This window comes from Cariama cristata, unplaced genomic scaffold (genome assembly GCF_000690535.1).
Source record: "Cariama cristata isolate BGI_N322 unplaced genomic scaffold, ASM69053v1 scaffold14705, whole genome shotgun sequence".
NCBI classification, from domain to species: domain Eukaryota; kingdom Metazoa; phylum Chordata; class Aves; order Cariamiformes; family Cariamidae; genus Cariama; species Cariama cristata.
The window spans coordinates 86,767-99,851 of record NW_009615926.1 but is presented as its reverse complement, the minus strand read 5'-3'; the positions used below and the strand labels follow the sequence as shown (position 1 = coordinate 99,851).

At 41.8% G+C, this 13,085-nt stretch overlaps 1 protein-coding gene across 1 annotated transcript; it reads right to left on the bottom strand.

Annotated features, from left to right (window-relative positions):
* Nucleotides 1-3,942: 3,942 nt before the first annotated feature.
* LOC104161521 (elongation of very long chain fatty acids protein 4-like) lies at nt 3,943-12,163 on the bottom strand. The gene is made up of 7 exons (XM_009699993.1): nt 12,106-12,163; nt 10,134-10,321; nt 8,977-9,057; nt 7,995-8,051; nt 6,445-6,559; nt 5,520-5,647; nt 3,943-4,113 (listed from the first exon to the last, which is right to left on the bottom strand). Exons 1-7 carry the CDS (start codon nt 12,161-12,163, stop codon nt 3,943-3,945), a joined length of 798 nt encoding a protein of 265 aa, XP_009698295.1.
* Between the last annotated feature and the right edge of the window lie 922 nt (nt 12,164-13,085).

Below are 13,085 nucleotides of genomic sequence, written 5' to 3'. Positions count from 1 at the left end.
TTTACATCTGTATCGACAGATTTTTATTTCTTGTACAAAGCAATCCACTGTATTCTGGTCTTGCTTAATTAATTGCTTAGAGTAATTCTTCTGCCTTTTTTAAAAAACCACACACTGCTGTATTTTCTGATGGCATATAAAAAAAAAATCTAATAGTTAAAACCCAGCCACGTTCCTGCATTTTATATTGTTTTGCAATTTTAAGCCCAAGTTCCTCTGGAAACTTTCCATCACACACTGATGGAAAAAACATTAAATAGTAATTGATTTTCTTTTCTGTATTTTGTTTTGATTAAAATGAGAATCCCTCTCATTTATCTTCAGAGAGAAAGTAAGCATTGAGTAAATGGTCTGGTTAATTCAAAAGTAATTTGATCAGAACATCCATAATTTACATTGACTTGAACAGCAGGAAAGATGCTGAGCACTACCAGATATCAAGCTTACTCATTTAAACAGACTACTTGCATTATGCTTTACATCTTGTGAGTGTAAACTACCCTAAGAACGTATAATGATGACCCATATTTTATAAGGGGGAGTCTTGCACACAACTGTGCATTTAAAAGTCATCTGTTAAGCTTGAATAACACTCGGGTCTGCTCCCAGACAAACCAGTCCGTGTAGCTGAGTGCGTTGTTTTTCACACAGCTGTGCCATCTTCTTTCCAGCGAAATCGGCAGGCTTTGTCATTGATATTGGTGGAATCAGCATTTGGCCCAGAGATTTTTATAAATCCAGCTGCGACAGGGTATTTTCAATTCACCTCTCAAAGCTTTAGACTCTGCCAGACAGCATGAATCATCCGAATTTGCAATTTATAATTTCCAACTGTGCATTACCGTGCATTATCGTGGTGTAATCTTTAACTCTAGGGACTTGATCTTAAAGGGGAAATCTCATTCTGTGCCTTTATTCTCTTTTAAATTCCAGGAACACTTACCTCTACTCTCAGGTTTTTGCTCTTGTCCCAACAGGGTGCCCAAAGTGGACAGTACCAACTGTGATATCCCAACATAAAACAGAAGAATGAAGACAAGTGAGTGCAATCAAAAAGAGGAAAGAATCAAGACCTGCAGGGCCACTCAGCTATACCTGTGCAATTTTATCTTCACTGCTAGTGCAAGTACTCTCACAGGTGAATTTTGTTTGCATCGATGCTTTTGTAATGGCTGTACTGGATACCAATATCCATTTAGGTATGCAAAACATGGTGTGTCTGGGAAAACTTGATCCCTCCTTATCACCCAACTGAAAACACTTCATTTTCTTTCTATGGCCATTGAAGTCACACTGACAAAAAGCTCTTACCAGTTCAAAAGTGCACGATCACGGCCACTCACTCAGGCTGCGAGGAAGAGGGACAGGAATAGATAGATCAAACACTGCGTGTCTAGGACAAATAGTTACAGTGGTGTGTGATTTAGGTGATCAGTCGCTTACTTCGACTTGCCAGGTGGCAAATTCATACTTTTGGATTTTGTTACCAGCGATGTGGCCAGTGACAGTCCAGAATCTATTGCAGTAAACTCTGTTATACACAGAAACAAGTCAAGCTGCTTAAAAAAAGCTAAATGACATGTTTGCAAAGTTATATGTTTTAAAAAGGAGTGGATTTGCAAAAACATTGAGTAATGTCATCCAAATTTCCTGCTCATTTCTAATTTTTAAGCAGTCATGAATTATGAATGAATCAAGGAAAACCAAAATATGTGATGCTTACTCTGGTTTAAAATTATTACTGAAAAAGCTTATGTAAGGGGAAACTGAGGTTGAGACCTATTCATGATCCCCTCGTATATAGGAAAAAGAGCTAAATTCATTAGATTCCTTTGTAAGCACAGATAATTTAGCCAGTTGCAGGAAAGTATGCTTTACCATTAAACCAAGGGGCCAAATGTTCTGATGGTTTAAGCAGGATAGGGCCATAAGTGAATCATTAAGTGGATAGGAATAATGAACCGGCTTTAATTGCACTAAGTCTTCAATGCTGGAGAGGCCTTTGGGAAAACCCTCAACATGAATACAGTCGGTTAGATATACAGCAGACTTTTTTTCCTGCCTTACCAAACAAAGGGAAGAATAAAGAACCCACCCAGAGGTTTATTATTTAAAGCTTTAACAAAAGTAGCATTCTGATATGCACAAGTATTACAATTTATATAGTAAGCAGCATGGAGAAATATTTGACTTGAAGAAAAAGAGCTAGCACATAGATGTAAAATAAGCCCTGCTTTGCTTTTCATACTCACGAGTGAAAATCAGAAGAAAGACTATTCAAATCAGTGGAATTACATTTATGATGTGTCATTGTGTAATGTAAACGAATCCTTTGTGTACGTGTGTGAAGGGGAGGCAGGCAAGGAATGGAAGAATACTGTTTTATCTTACACATGTGCATGTAGTAGCTAAAGGAAAGGTTTCGCATATCAACGCAGATCGACGATAAACGAGTTGCATTTATTTCGCGTAGCCACTAAACTCCAGATTGGTGTAGAGCATACACATTTTTTTGGTGTAAACCCATCTGCTAGGTCCAGGCTAGCATCTAATCCTCTGGACATTCCCAGAGGAGTTAGACTTCTTTACATTTGAGGTGAATTTGGCTTGCAACGGCAATGCATCCAAGTTACTAATTCTAATATTCTCCTTCAAGAGCTTTGTGTTTCAACTGTGAAAAAAACACTGCTCCATAATACTAGTTTTAATCAACAAAAGTAGAATGCAGTAAATAAATACCACATTTTAGTTTAAAATCTGAATTTGGCATTTTCAAAGCACTACCAGATCAAAACTTTAACAGTATTTAACTGTCTGCAGATGAATTTAAGTGCCAAATTCTAGTTGCAGTCGATTTAGGAGCAAAAAAGGAGCCAGTAAGTGACATGATAAAGTCAATGGAGCTATGCAGCTTTGCACTAGCCAATGAATTGACTTTATACCTTTTGTATTAATACTCACACAAATTTATAGTGGAGATGGTTGCTTACGGTGATGTAAAACTTTTTATCTTTGATGAGATGCAAAATTTTTAAATTATTATAATAATAATAACAAGAAGAACAACAAATTGAAGGAAAAAAGTTATTAATAGGGAACCTCAATCTATTCTGTCTATTAAAAAATATGGCATCTATAATGAGCAATGCCAAGTAGTCTTCGTGCCTTGAAAGTTCTCTGTTGCTATGAGAGCAACAAAAGGCAAATACGCATTCCAGAAAATGGTACATGATGATTCTTGCTGCATTCGTTTCTTACTTAGGATGAAAGTGCTAATAATGCTTTCTTTAGCTTCAGAACAGCAAAAGAACAGAGGCACCTGTCCAATTGGACAATGTAATGTCCAATTTCCTTCACGCTTACGCTAGTATAAAGTTAAACCCTCAGAGCCGTATAGCTGTGATTCTCCCCAGTTTTAGTGGGAGCTTTCTTAATAGGAAAGGCTGGGATGCAGTGTATAGGTGAGCGCATCCTCCAGTTCCATTGAATTGCTGGCTGCTGCTGTTAGCTGGACCCTCCTTTCAGGCTGGAGGCACCTCACCCCGCGTGATCTAGAACAGTAAGCTGAGATAATCTTACAAACGCAAAGAAACCCTCTATAGCCTAAAAAATTAGACAAGGAGTCATGGTTGGATGTTAGACCTTGCAGACTGAGCTAACAGATGGAAGGAAAGGAGGAGATCTTCTGATGTTGATTTCACAAAGGCTGCTATATTGGTGACTGCTTGGCTTGGCTTTGCATCAGTTTCGATTAAAAGTGCTCCTCAATGCCTTAATCCCTGAGTTTGTCATTCCTTTTTTCTTCCTGAGAGCAGCTGTGAGTCTGCACACAAGAGCCTCGCACACACTCCCCAAATACATTTTCTTCACACAATCATGTTAGAAGCAGCAGAGAATGCGCAAAGTTCATCAGATTGTGCTCGCTCTCCTCTTCCATTTGCTTTAAGTTAGCTTCTCCTGCTTTCCCCTACTGTAGGTCTGATAGTAGAAGTGTAGGAAGAGAGCAATGAGGCTGAGAATGTAGAGGAAGACCGCAATGTTGAAGCCATCGGGGAACGGGCATTCTGTGAAGAGGTTGTAGGAAGAATGGGCAGCAATGGCTACAAACTGGCACTGGAAGAGGGGGAAAAAAAGAAGCAGCCAGATTAGGGATCCTACATGAGACATACCCCAACTGACCGTTTGGTCCATCATAAAGAGTATCACAACATACCAGTAGTGTCCTCAGCCCAGAGTACCACCTGCTTACCTCTCCTGACATCCCTGAAAACCTTGTCTTTCAAGCCCAACAGTGTTTTCCGGAGATGAAGGGCTGTCATGTGTCCACCAAACATTGAGGCTTGCCCACTGCTGCAAGGAGCAGGTTTGGAATCCAGCCTCCCCCACCTAGGAGCAGACCACGGCGCTTGTGCCACTTCTCCGCCATGGGCCAGCAGCTGAGATCTTGGAATATGGAAACTAAAGGTGGGAGACACTCCTTCTCGTCCCTGATGGTAACCAGATTATTATACCCATAATGATTTAGTGATTTTGGTTTGTATTTTAGCTTACAGAGAACTACTACAAATGCTGCTTCTATTCATTTCAACATTAATCCTTTTTTTTTATATTTTACTAAGTCACCTGTCCCAATATCCTGAAGCAATGAGTTCTACCTACTGAAAGTATGTTAAATAAAACTGATTTCCTGTGCTATATTTTGCATTATAAATACCTTTTCATTTCATGCAATGCTTTCTTCTTCTGCTTTCACCATTCAGGATACATAAGAATTCTAGACCAGCCTTCAGTGCACCACTATTTTACATATACCCTAGCTCTTCTTCCTCTTCTCTGGTAACTGCGTACTTTTTGTTTGCATAACCTCTCTTTGTGTGGAATTAACTCTCCCACATGCTTAACTGTAATCATTGTCCTTGTCTGGAACATTGCTTTTATGCTGTATCTTTGAAAAACCATAGGGTTGTCAGGATTTGTCACCTCTTCAGAGATGACGGAAAGAAAATCCAAAGGGATTCTCTACAGAAAGAGTAAAATTCACATATTTTTCTTTAACTTGCCTCCGTTTGCCTGCAGTTAGACATACTCTTCCTTTCTAAAGAAACAGAATGAAGGCTGCCCAATCTCCTGCCCTCCTGAGAATCCAAAGCTTTCCTGAGTTTCTGCCCCACACCTCTCAAAATCAAGCTGCATTTTCAGGGCTCCAGAGAGGAAAAGGCTGCCATATACAACAGAAAAGGGAGAAGTCTAATTTTAAATTTTTTCCTTCTCCTTCCTATTACAAAGGTTATTAGTTGATGTGGTCACTGAAGGCCTCTTGTTAGTTGTCTGAGTACTATTCAGAGCAGGTCACCAATCAGTCCACCTCTCACAGCAGTACATGAGGACACCTAAGGACATGGTGATTTCTGTAGGCAGCAAACAGCAGGACTTGAGCCAGTGAGGGGACAGAGACAAACAGCAGGGACCATCACACCCAAGACACGGAAGTACAGAGATGAACACATGGAATTAGTTACCAGCTGCATGATGGTTAGGTAACGCTTCCACCATAGGTAACGGTGCATCTGTGGTCCCAGGCTGGCCAGGGCATAATAGCCATACATGAAGATGTGTACAAAGGAGTTTAGCATCCCAATAAAGAAGGCTGAGGAGTAAAGAAGTAAGGATGAACAAGACATACAAACCATTCAAGATGAACCCTGTGATGAGCTCACAGCCACTATGATGATGCTTTCAAAATACATCATACCACCCCCATGCATGAACCTTAAATCCAGACTCTGCCTAGGAAGCATGTCATATTCTCCCTTCTCCTCTCAGCATATATCCCTCCCATATCTAGTGTTCAGAGACAGAGAAGAGCTTCAAAGGGAGAGAATTCTTGGTCTTCTGACCTAAGCATTTCATACCATTCTGGTGTCGAGGCCACATAGCCAAAATGACTTCCCAAAAAAGAATACCCCAGAATCTTGTATAGGACCTACCTAGTGTGGTCTATTACTCTGTGTCAGCTTCAGATGCTTCTCTTTGGTGGAGCAAAACCGAGAAGCAGTCTGGATACGGACTAGAGAGGAGGTGAGGACTAGGCTGGACCCAGTCAGAGCCAGGAGAGCCAGAACCTGGGCTGCTGCACCAGGCCCAGCTGAATGGGGACCGAGAGAGCGCTGGTCTGGGTGGAGATATAAATAGACCTTGTACAGGGTGTTATCATTTATGTTTGGACAAGGCATGACTCGCACATTCTCATTCTGGATGAAACAGTGAATATAATGGTCTAAATAGCCCAAAGAGCTGAGCAGATGGTATCCACTGAAACGCACATATTTTTCACACCTTTGGAAATAGGTGAGCTTTCTACCTGCCAGTCAGCCCATCTGCATTGTTTATGCTATCTCCACAGCACAAGAAAAACTGAAACACAAGCTGTCTACGGCAGCATACCTTGTCCTCCAGGCACGTATTTGACCCCTGACCACCAGTTGAACAGCATAGTGCCATGATGGTAGACATGCAGAAAAGTCACCTGTTCTTCTTTCTTGCGCAGAATAAAGAAAACCTGTAAGAAGCCAGACAAAGGAAAATCTTGAGTTGATGTGTTTAGACAAAAGATTTTACACTACAAGTGGTAAGAATAGTTAATTATGATTCTGAATCTCCCAAACCCATTTCCTCAGTTGTGGATAAAAACTGGTGAAATTCAACACATGCGATTAGATCTTACATTATCTGGAATGGGGAAGAGTTGGAGGGTAGAATTTCTTCCACAGAGCCTCAATTATTTTAACCTTTGGGTTCAAGTCTCAAGGTCCAAAAAGGAGACATCTGAGTCTCTGACTGAGCTTCCATATAATTTGCAGCTGTTTGGACCTGGTCCTTTTCAGGACACAGGTTAGATGTTTACTGGTACCAGAGAACGATCCATAGAAAAAGTGCTGTGTTGAATGTCCAAGCCCTTCTGGAATTTGCATTAGTAAAGAGAATTATTTTGGCAGATGAATACGTGTCAGGTCGCTGTGTTTCAGCGCACACATGCACACACGCACAAAAAGTGAATCTGCTTTTCAGGGACTCAGGACTGACAACAAGCTGCTTTTGTTGCTGATGAAAACAGAGCAAAAATTGGTTAACCCACTGGCAACAGGCCTAGGAGGGCTCCACATGCTGATTCTCTTTTCAGACAATGTGTTGTCAACTCACCCCTAAAGAGCACTAGCACTAGACAGGCTAGGATACAGCTTACTCCTGCTGACCAAGGGGAGAGATGGTGTTCCCTTTGTCAGTTCAGTCAACTGTTTATAATATAGGAGGAGACTTGAAGACAAGCTATAAAATGGTACTGTCTTCAGGTGAGCTTTCAATTTCACATGGGACACAAATCCTTAATCCACAACTTTGGGATAATCTCTGGCAGGAAAAATACCAGGACACGTAATTGTGCATTTACGGTTTCCTTACTGCCCAACTCACCACTATTATTCAGCCAGTCAGGCAATTGCAGATCCTGTCCGACAGCCTTAATCAGTGGGTAGCTAGGATTTTGGGGAATCATCTGGCAATAGCCATGGTTAAAGCTTCTCCCCTAGCACTGTGGTTAGGAGGGAATGCCCACCCACAGGCAGGATGCTGGGGAGTGAACCTGTGCAGCCACTGGGACAGAGATGGGCAAACTGAACAGCAGTGAATCTTTTGTTCTGGAAAGGAGCTTTTGAGGATGCCTAGCAATATGTTATCTAGTGGTGGTGCTGGACTCTTGCAGGCCAAATGCTGTCAGAAACCAGCATGCTGAAGCTGGGCCCTCTTCTTTAACAGTATCAGCCTTATTCCCCCAAACAGGCAGAGCAGAAGATATGAAAACAGCATTTACTGAAAAGCATCAACCAAATCGATACAGGATCAACCGAGGACATTAGGTTTTGGCATCCTGCCCCTTTCTGACAGGGAAGCGATTTATTTACAGCACCGGTCCCGCTATGGGTCTGAGCCCTCCTTACCGTATCAAGCAGCTCGATGACTTTGGAGAAGAAGAACCACCAACACACTCTTGCCATCTGCTGGGCAGCACAAGGAAACGTTGTTAGACCTCAAGGCAAAATCACTGCTCCATCTCACTACCTGAGATTTTTAAGCTATGGACTATGTGAACGTTGCCCACCTGGGATCGACAGCAAAGGGGAAAAACTAAGAAGCTCCTTTTTTTGGTTTGTTGTTGTTTTTTTTTTGTTTTGTTTTGGTTTTTTTTGTTTTTTTATCTTGGGGGAGGAAAGGTATTGAGTGGCTTTGGCTGGTCAGATGATTGATTTGCTAAGCTGCTTGCTCTTTGACAAGGCAAGGGTGAGCTGCTCAGAAACTGTTTCTAGCCTGATGGCAAGTATCTCATAAACTGAAAAGATAATAGCCATACTTGCATCTGTTCAAAGCCTGGTTATATCTCGAAGCAAAGCATAATAGCTCTGAATTCAAACACAAAAAAACCCCATGCAGCATTTTGGAAGGCTGAAGCTGATGGGACTCAATCCCCTCCTGTGATGACCAGACAAAGAATAGTTCTAGCCAAATCCCTCTGCTAAAAGAATGTTGAGCAAGATTTATGTCATGCAAAGTTAAGGATATAAAAATTGGTGTTCTTGGGGATAGTGATCGCCCAGAATCCTTATATAGGCAATGGAAAGAGTCACATATATTTCAGAGGTAATTTGCAATAACTATACTAGACATCTGTCGTCAGAAGGTAGGATCACCCTGTCGCAGTGATCAAAGAGGGAACTTAGATGGCTATGTTGACCAAGATGATTAATTTATAGAGCACTAAAGCAAAGTGCAACTGTTGAAGTAGACGATTTAGTGAAATAGATTTACAAGCCACAAACTGGAGTAAAAGCCTTCTTAGGCATGCAAATTGTTGTTTATGAGCAAAACAATCTGCATGCCCACGGGAGGAGCAGAGCCTACGGCAAGCTTTGTATAGAACTGTACCCTCATTCCTAGTTCACTTCGGCTGTAATCCACTGGTTGGCACAGGTAGCTGTAGTTGTCCAAGATTGAAGTTACCAGAAACTGAAACAAAAGAAAAGCAATAGAGATCCATTTTCTGTTCAATGCCATCTGTTCCAAAAAGATATGCATATTAATGCTAAGGTAATAGGGTCTCAATCTAGTACTCACTGACAGAAAATCCATGTAATTTATACAGCTAGGGAAATAGTAAAAATCTACAACAAAGTACTTCACATCCTTGTTGGAATCTGAAAAAAGAAAATTTGGTCTGGGCGTATTTGTAACTCTAAGTAATCACTGGAGTGCTTTTTTTTGCAGGAAGAGTGAATTCTAGACTTCGGAATCTCTCTGAGAATACACTGTTTTCCTTTGCAAAGGTCCCATACTGTTTTGTTTTGGCTGGTTGCATTTGCCTATTAATTGCAAAGCCAAAAACTGGACCAAGTAACCAGTATAACCGAACAACCAAGCACAGACAAACAATTTTCCTACCTGTCCTCAGATGGAGTAGTATTTGCTCAAAAAAATTGCAACTTGCTTTAACTGAATGTAACAATTGTGTTATAAACTAAGAGGACAAATTTGTTGACATGAAAATGTTTTTCAAACCTATTCGTCCATGTTCCCTTGAAGAGTTTTCAGTGGCCTACATAAACTAGGGAAAGGCTTGTAGAAAGGCTTATGCATTGAAAACAAGCAGAAAACGAATGTCACCAATACTCTCGGCAGCAGGAAGCTGGAGTGTGCTTGGCACTCTTGGAGAGGACTGCGTAGGTCTGGAAAAGCGGTTCTCATTCTCAGAGATGGGTCCCTCACCAGCCAGACCTGAGACGAAATGAGGAGGTTCCACATCCTCCGTATGCTGTCTCTACCAGGGAGATCTCAGCTTTCAACTCGTTCATTCAGGACCCTTTCAATGTTAATTTTATGAACGAGAGGAAGACTGAGAAATGGGAAGTATGCTTTGGAAATGACGCTTTCAACAGGGCAATACTGCTCCTCTTGTGGCAAAACATAGACATGTCCAAGTCGGCTCCCAGTCCCTTCGTAACAGTCCATCAGCAAAAGCTGTCAAAATGGCTCTGGCTTTCAAACGCTCCCAAATTCTTACCTAGGAGCCATTCCTCTGTCCTCACCTCATAAAACATGTAGCTTGATAATGTCATCATGGCTAGATTGTAGGCAATCAGCAGGCCTCGCAGTTTCAGCGGTTTCCGCTGACGCATGTAGAAGGGCCCCAGGGCCACGACAAAGAGGTAGGAGGCAAAGAGAAGCGTGACTGGAAGTAGAGAGTGGACCAGGGGCCATGGGTCTGTCCTTGGATCTGAAAAGCAAAACACACAGCCAAAGCTGGCACATCCCATACGCTGTATGGTGGATATATTTAATTACTTCCCTTCAGCATGCTCTCTGTGGCATGCTCTGACAAAAAGAAAACCGGTGTCTCATGTGTCTGTAGAAAGCAGTACCACAGTCCTTCTTCTACCCTGGAGCTCCATGTGCCAGACTCTGCTAAAAGGCTTTAGCAGGACATTTGGGTTGGGACTGTAGTTCTGGAGGAGTGCCCTGCTGAGGACCAGTCTTCTGCAGGACAGTAGTGAACAGACCTTTTCTGTCTCGAACTGGAGCCCTCACCTTAGGCTACAAGGCTGTCCTACACACGAGCAAAAGACGTACTTCAAGACACATGCAGCAAGGATGCACAGAACAAACCAAATAGTTCCTGGCTCTTCAGGTTTGTAAATCTTTACAGCTAAAATTGTTTCGATCACTGGTGTTATTTCCTTCCTGCCCTACAATGCTCAGGACATCTGAAATTCTCCACCCCTTCATTTTTATATCTACTCATAGGGTGGAGTCTCTTAAAAGCATGCCGTTTCACTGGAAAATGACAAAGCACTTCTACCCTGCTAAAACTGCTCTTCAGTCCTACAGCAAAGGGAAAGCCAACAGATTTTCTGTCATGCCACCTCCTGCTAATTCTGCCTCATCCCTGACCCACAGAAACGCAGGATACATCATACCTGCAATAACATCCCAGTTCCCATTCATGCTTTCCTCTCCTATTCCTGTTGTGGTCACTGCTCTGCTGAACTCCCTCAGCATCTCCCTTTGCTTCCTGACCTATCAGTCCCAAGCCACAGCCCCCTCTCCCTGTTCTAGCCCCGGGATCCTTGCATAAGTCCTCTATTGAATTTTAGTCCTTGACTCATTGGTGAACCCATGGACCTCAGGGTATTTCTTTTTAAGTGCCATCTCTGTCCACATGACTCTGTTAATCCCCATCCTTTCTAAACTTCCCAATTCTGTACTATTCCTGTTATGGGCTGTGTCAAGAACTCTTCCGTATTCCACTTCTGGATTTAACAGTCCATCAGAAGTCCTGAATCCCAATTTAGACTCTCTTCTGCAATTCAAGTCCTGAAATGCTTTCAGCCTGAACACTATGCCCCATGTCCTTCTCCTGTCAAAGCCACCATGCAGGCCTGCCCATTCTACCTTCATGCCATTTTGTGGCTTTTCCTTACATCCAGGCATCCAGCAGAGCCCTGTAGGACCAAACTGGATCTGCAGAACCTCTAGCTGTTGAAGATCGGAAGTCTCCTAACTACAAAATGTCAAATCTCAAACACTGAGGAGTTGTTTCTGTCAATATTTCATTTGATAATAGGTTTTACTGGCATCACAAGGGGTTTAAACCTCAAAGTGTTAACTCTTTGATCTACTAAGCTTTCCCACGACACATGAATATGCATTTTGAAAAATTCATTTTCTTTAATATTCCAGACTGAACAGGCAATCCTGAGCACATATTGCTCATCATCCTGTCAGACCCTGTTGTACATTGAACAGAAAGCTGCTGAGAGTTCCCACCTATGGGCAGGGGAAATCCCACATCCCTTCATTTCTTACTGTGATCCAGCTGGAGTGTCCCTGAGATACGTTTCAAGACTTAAGGAAAATTTGTAATCATGGAGAAGGAAAAGTGAAAACCTGCCTGGTGAAAAAAATGTGGGCTCATATGAGGATCATGCTCTTTCTAGGTTTGTTCTTCGTGATCATGCTATTTATGTGGAAATTCCTATTTAAGATAGCATCTCTACCTACCTCCACTTTCAAGGACCCAGTTGTAGAATTCCTGAGTTTTCTGCCAAGTTGAAGCCATCACAAGTTCTGGAAAGAAATTAAAATTAGCATCCCTGGGATCAGATTAACCCCATTTATCCTAACTTTGACTGAGTCTTGAATAAGGAGGCTCCTTAGACAAAGGCTCAGGACTGCAGCTAATGAAAATAAAATAGTTTGCTCTCTGCAGAAAATGAAATTTTGGCTCAGGATTAGATTCATGCTTAAAAAATGAAGAAAGAGAACCCCCCTGTAATGATTAGCTATTTAACTTCTATTTCCAGATTTTGATATTTTGTTGAAGTTTTGCTTCTAAAAATACTCTGAGTAGCTGCATGTGAAATACCAGAGCCAGAAGCTCTGTGTACCATGTTGGGAAATCAATCACATGATATTTTTTCTAAAGCCGTGTAGGCACAACATTCACGCAAGGACACACAGACCAGGTGGCATAACTGCATCCTTCTGCAGGCATTCTTGGTGATTCACAATGCTAGCAAGCAGTTTGGGATTAATTCAGTACTGCTGCAACTCCAGAGATGTTAACTGAGCTATATTGGTTATTTGGCTTTCTGAGGCCCAGTTTATTCATTAAGTTTGTTTTTGCTTTATCTTGTATACATTCTATAACGTAGTTTATTAAAGTAGAATACACATATATGATATACATATATACATATATACATATATATGATGCTCCTCCTCTTCCCTTCTTTCCTTTAGCAGGGAGACCTTTCCAATAGCGTTTGGAAGTTCACCTAGAAAACACTTTACTGCAATTACTTTCAACAGCTTGTGTTATCTGCCCTAGTTCTCCCATTAGCAAACACACAGGACCAGCTTCCTCCCAGTTTCATCTCCGCCTGGTACTGAGAAAAGCACATTTTCTCCTTTGACTTCTCATAGACTGGTGAGTGTAAGGGTACCCACACCTCATTTGGACCTGTCCTCTTCTGTGCCCG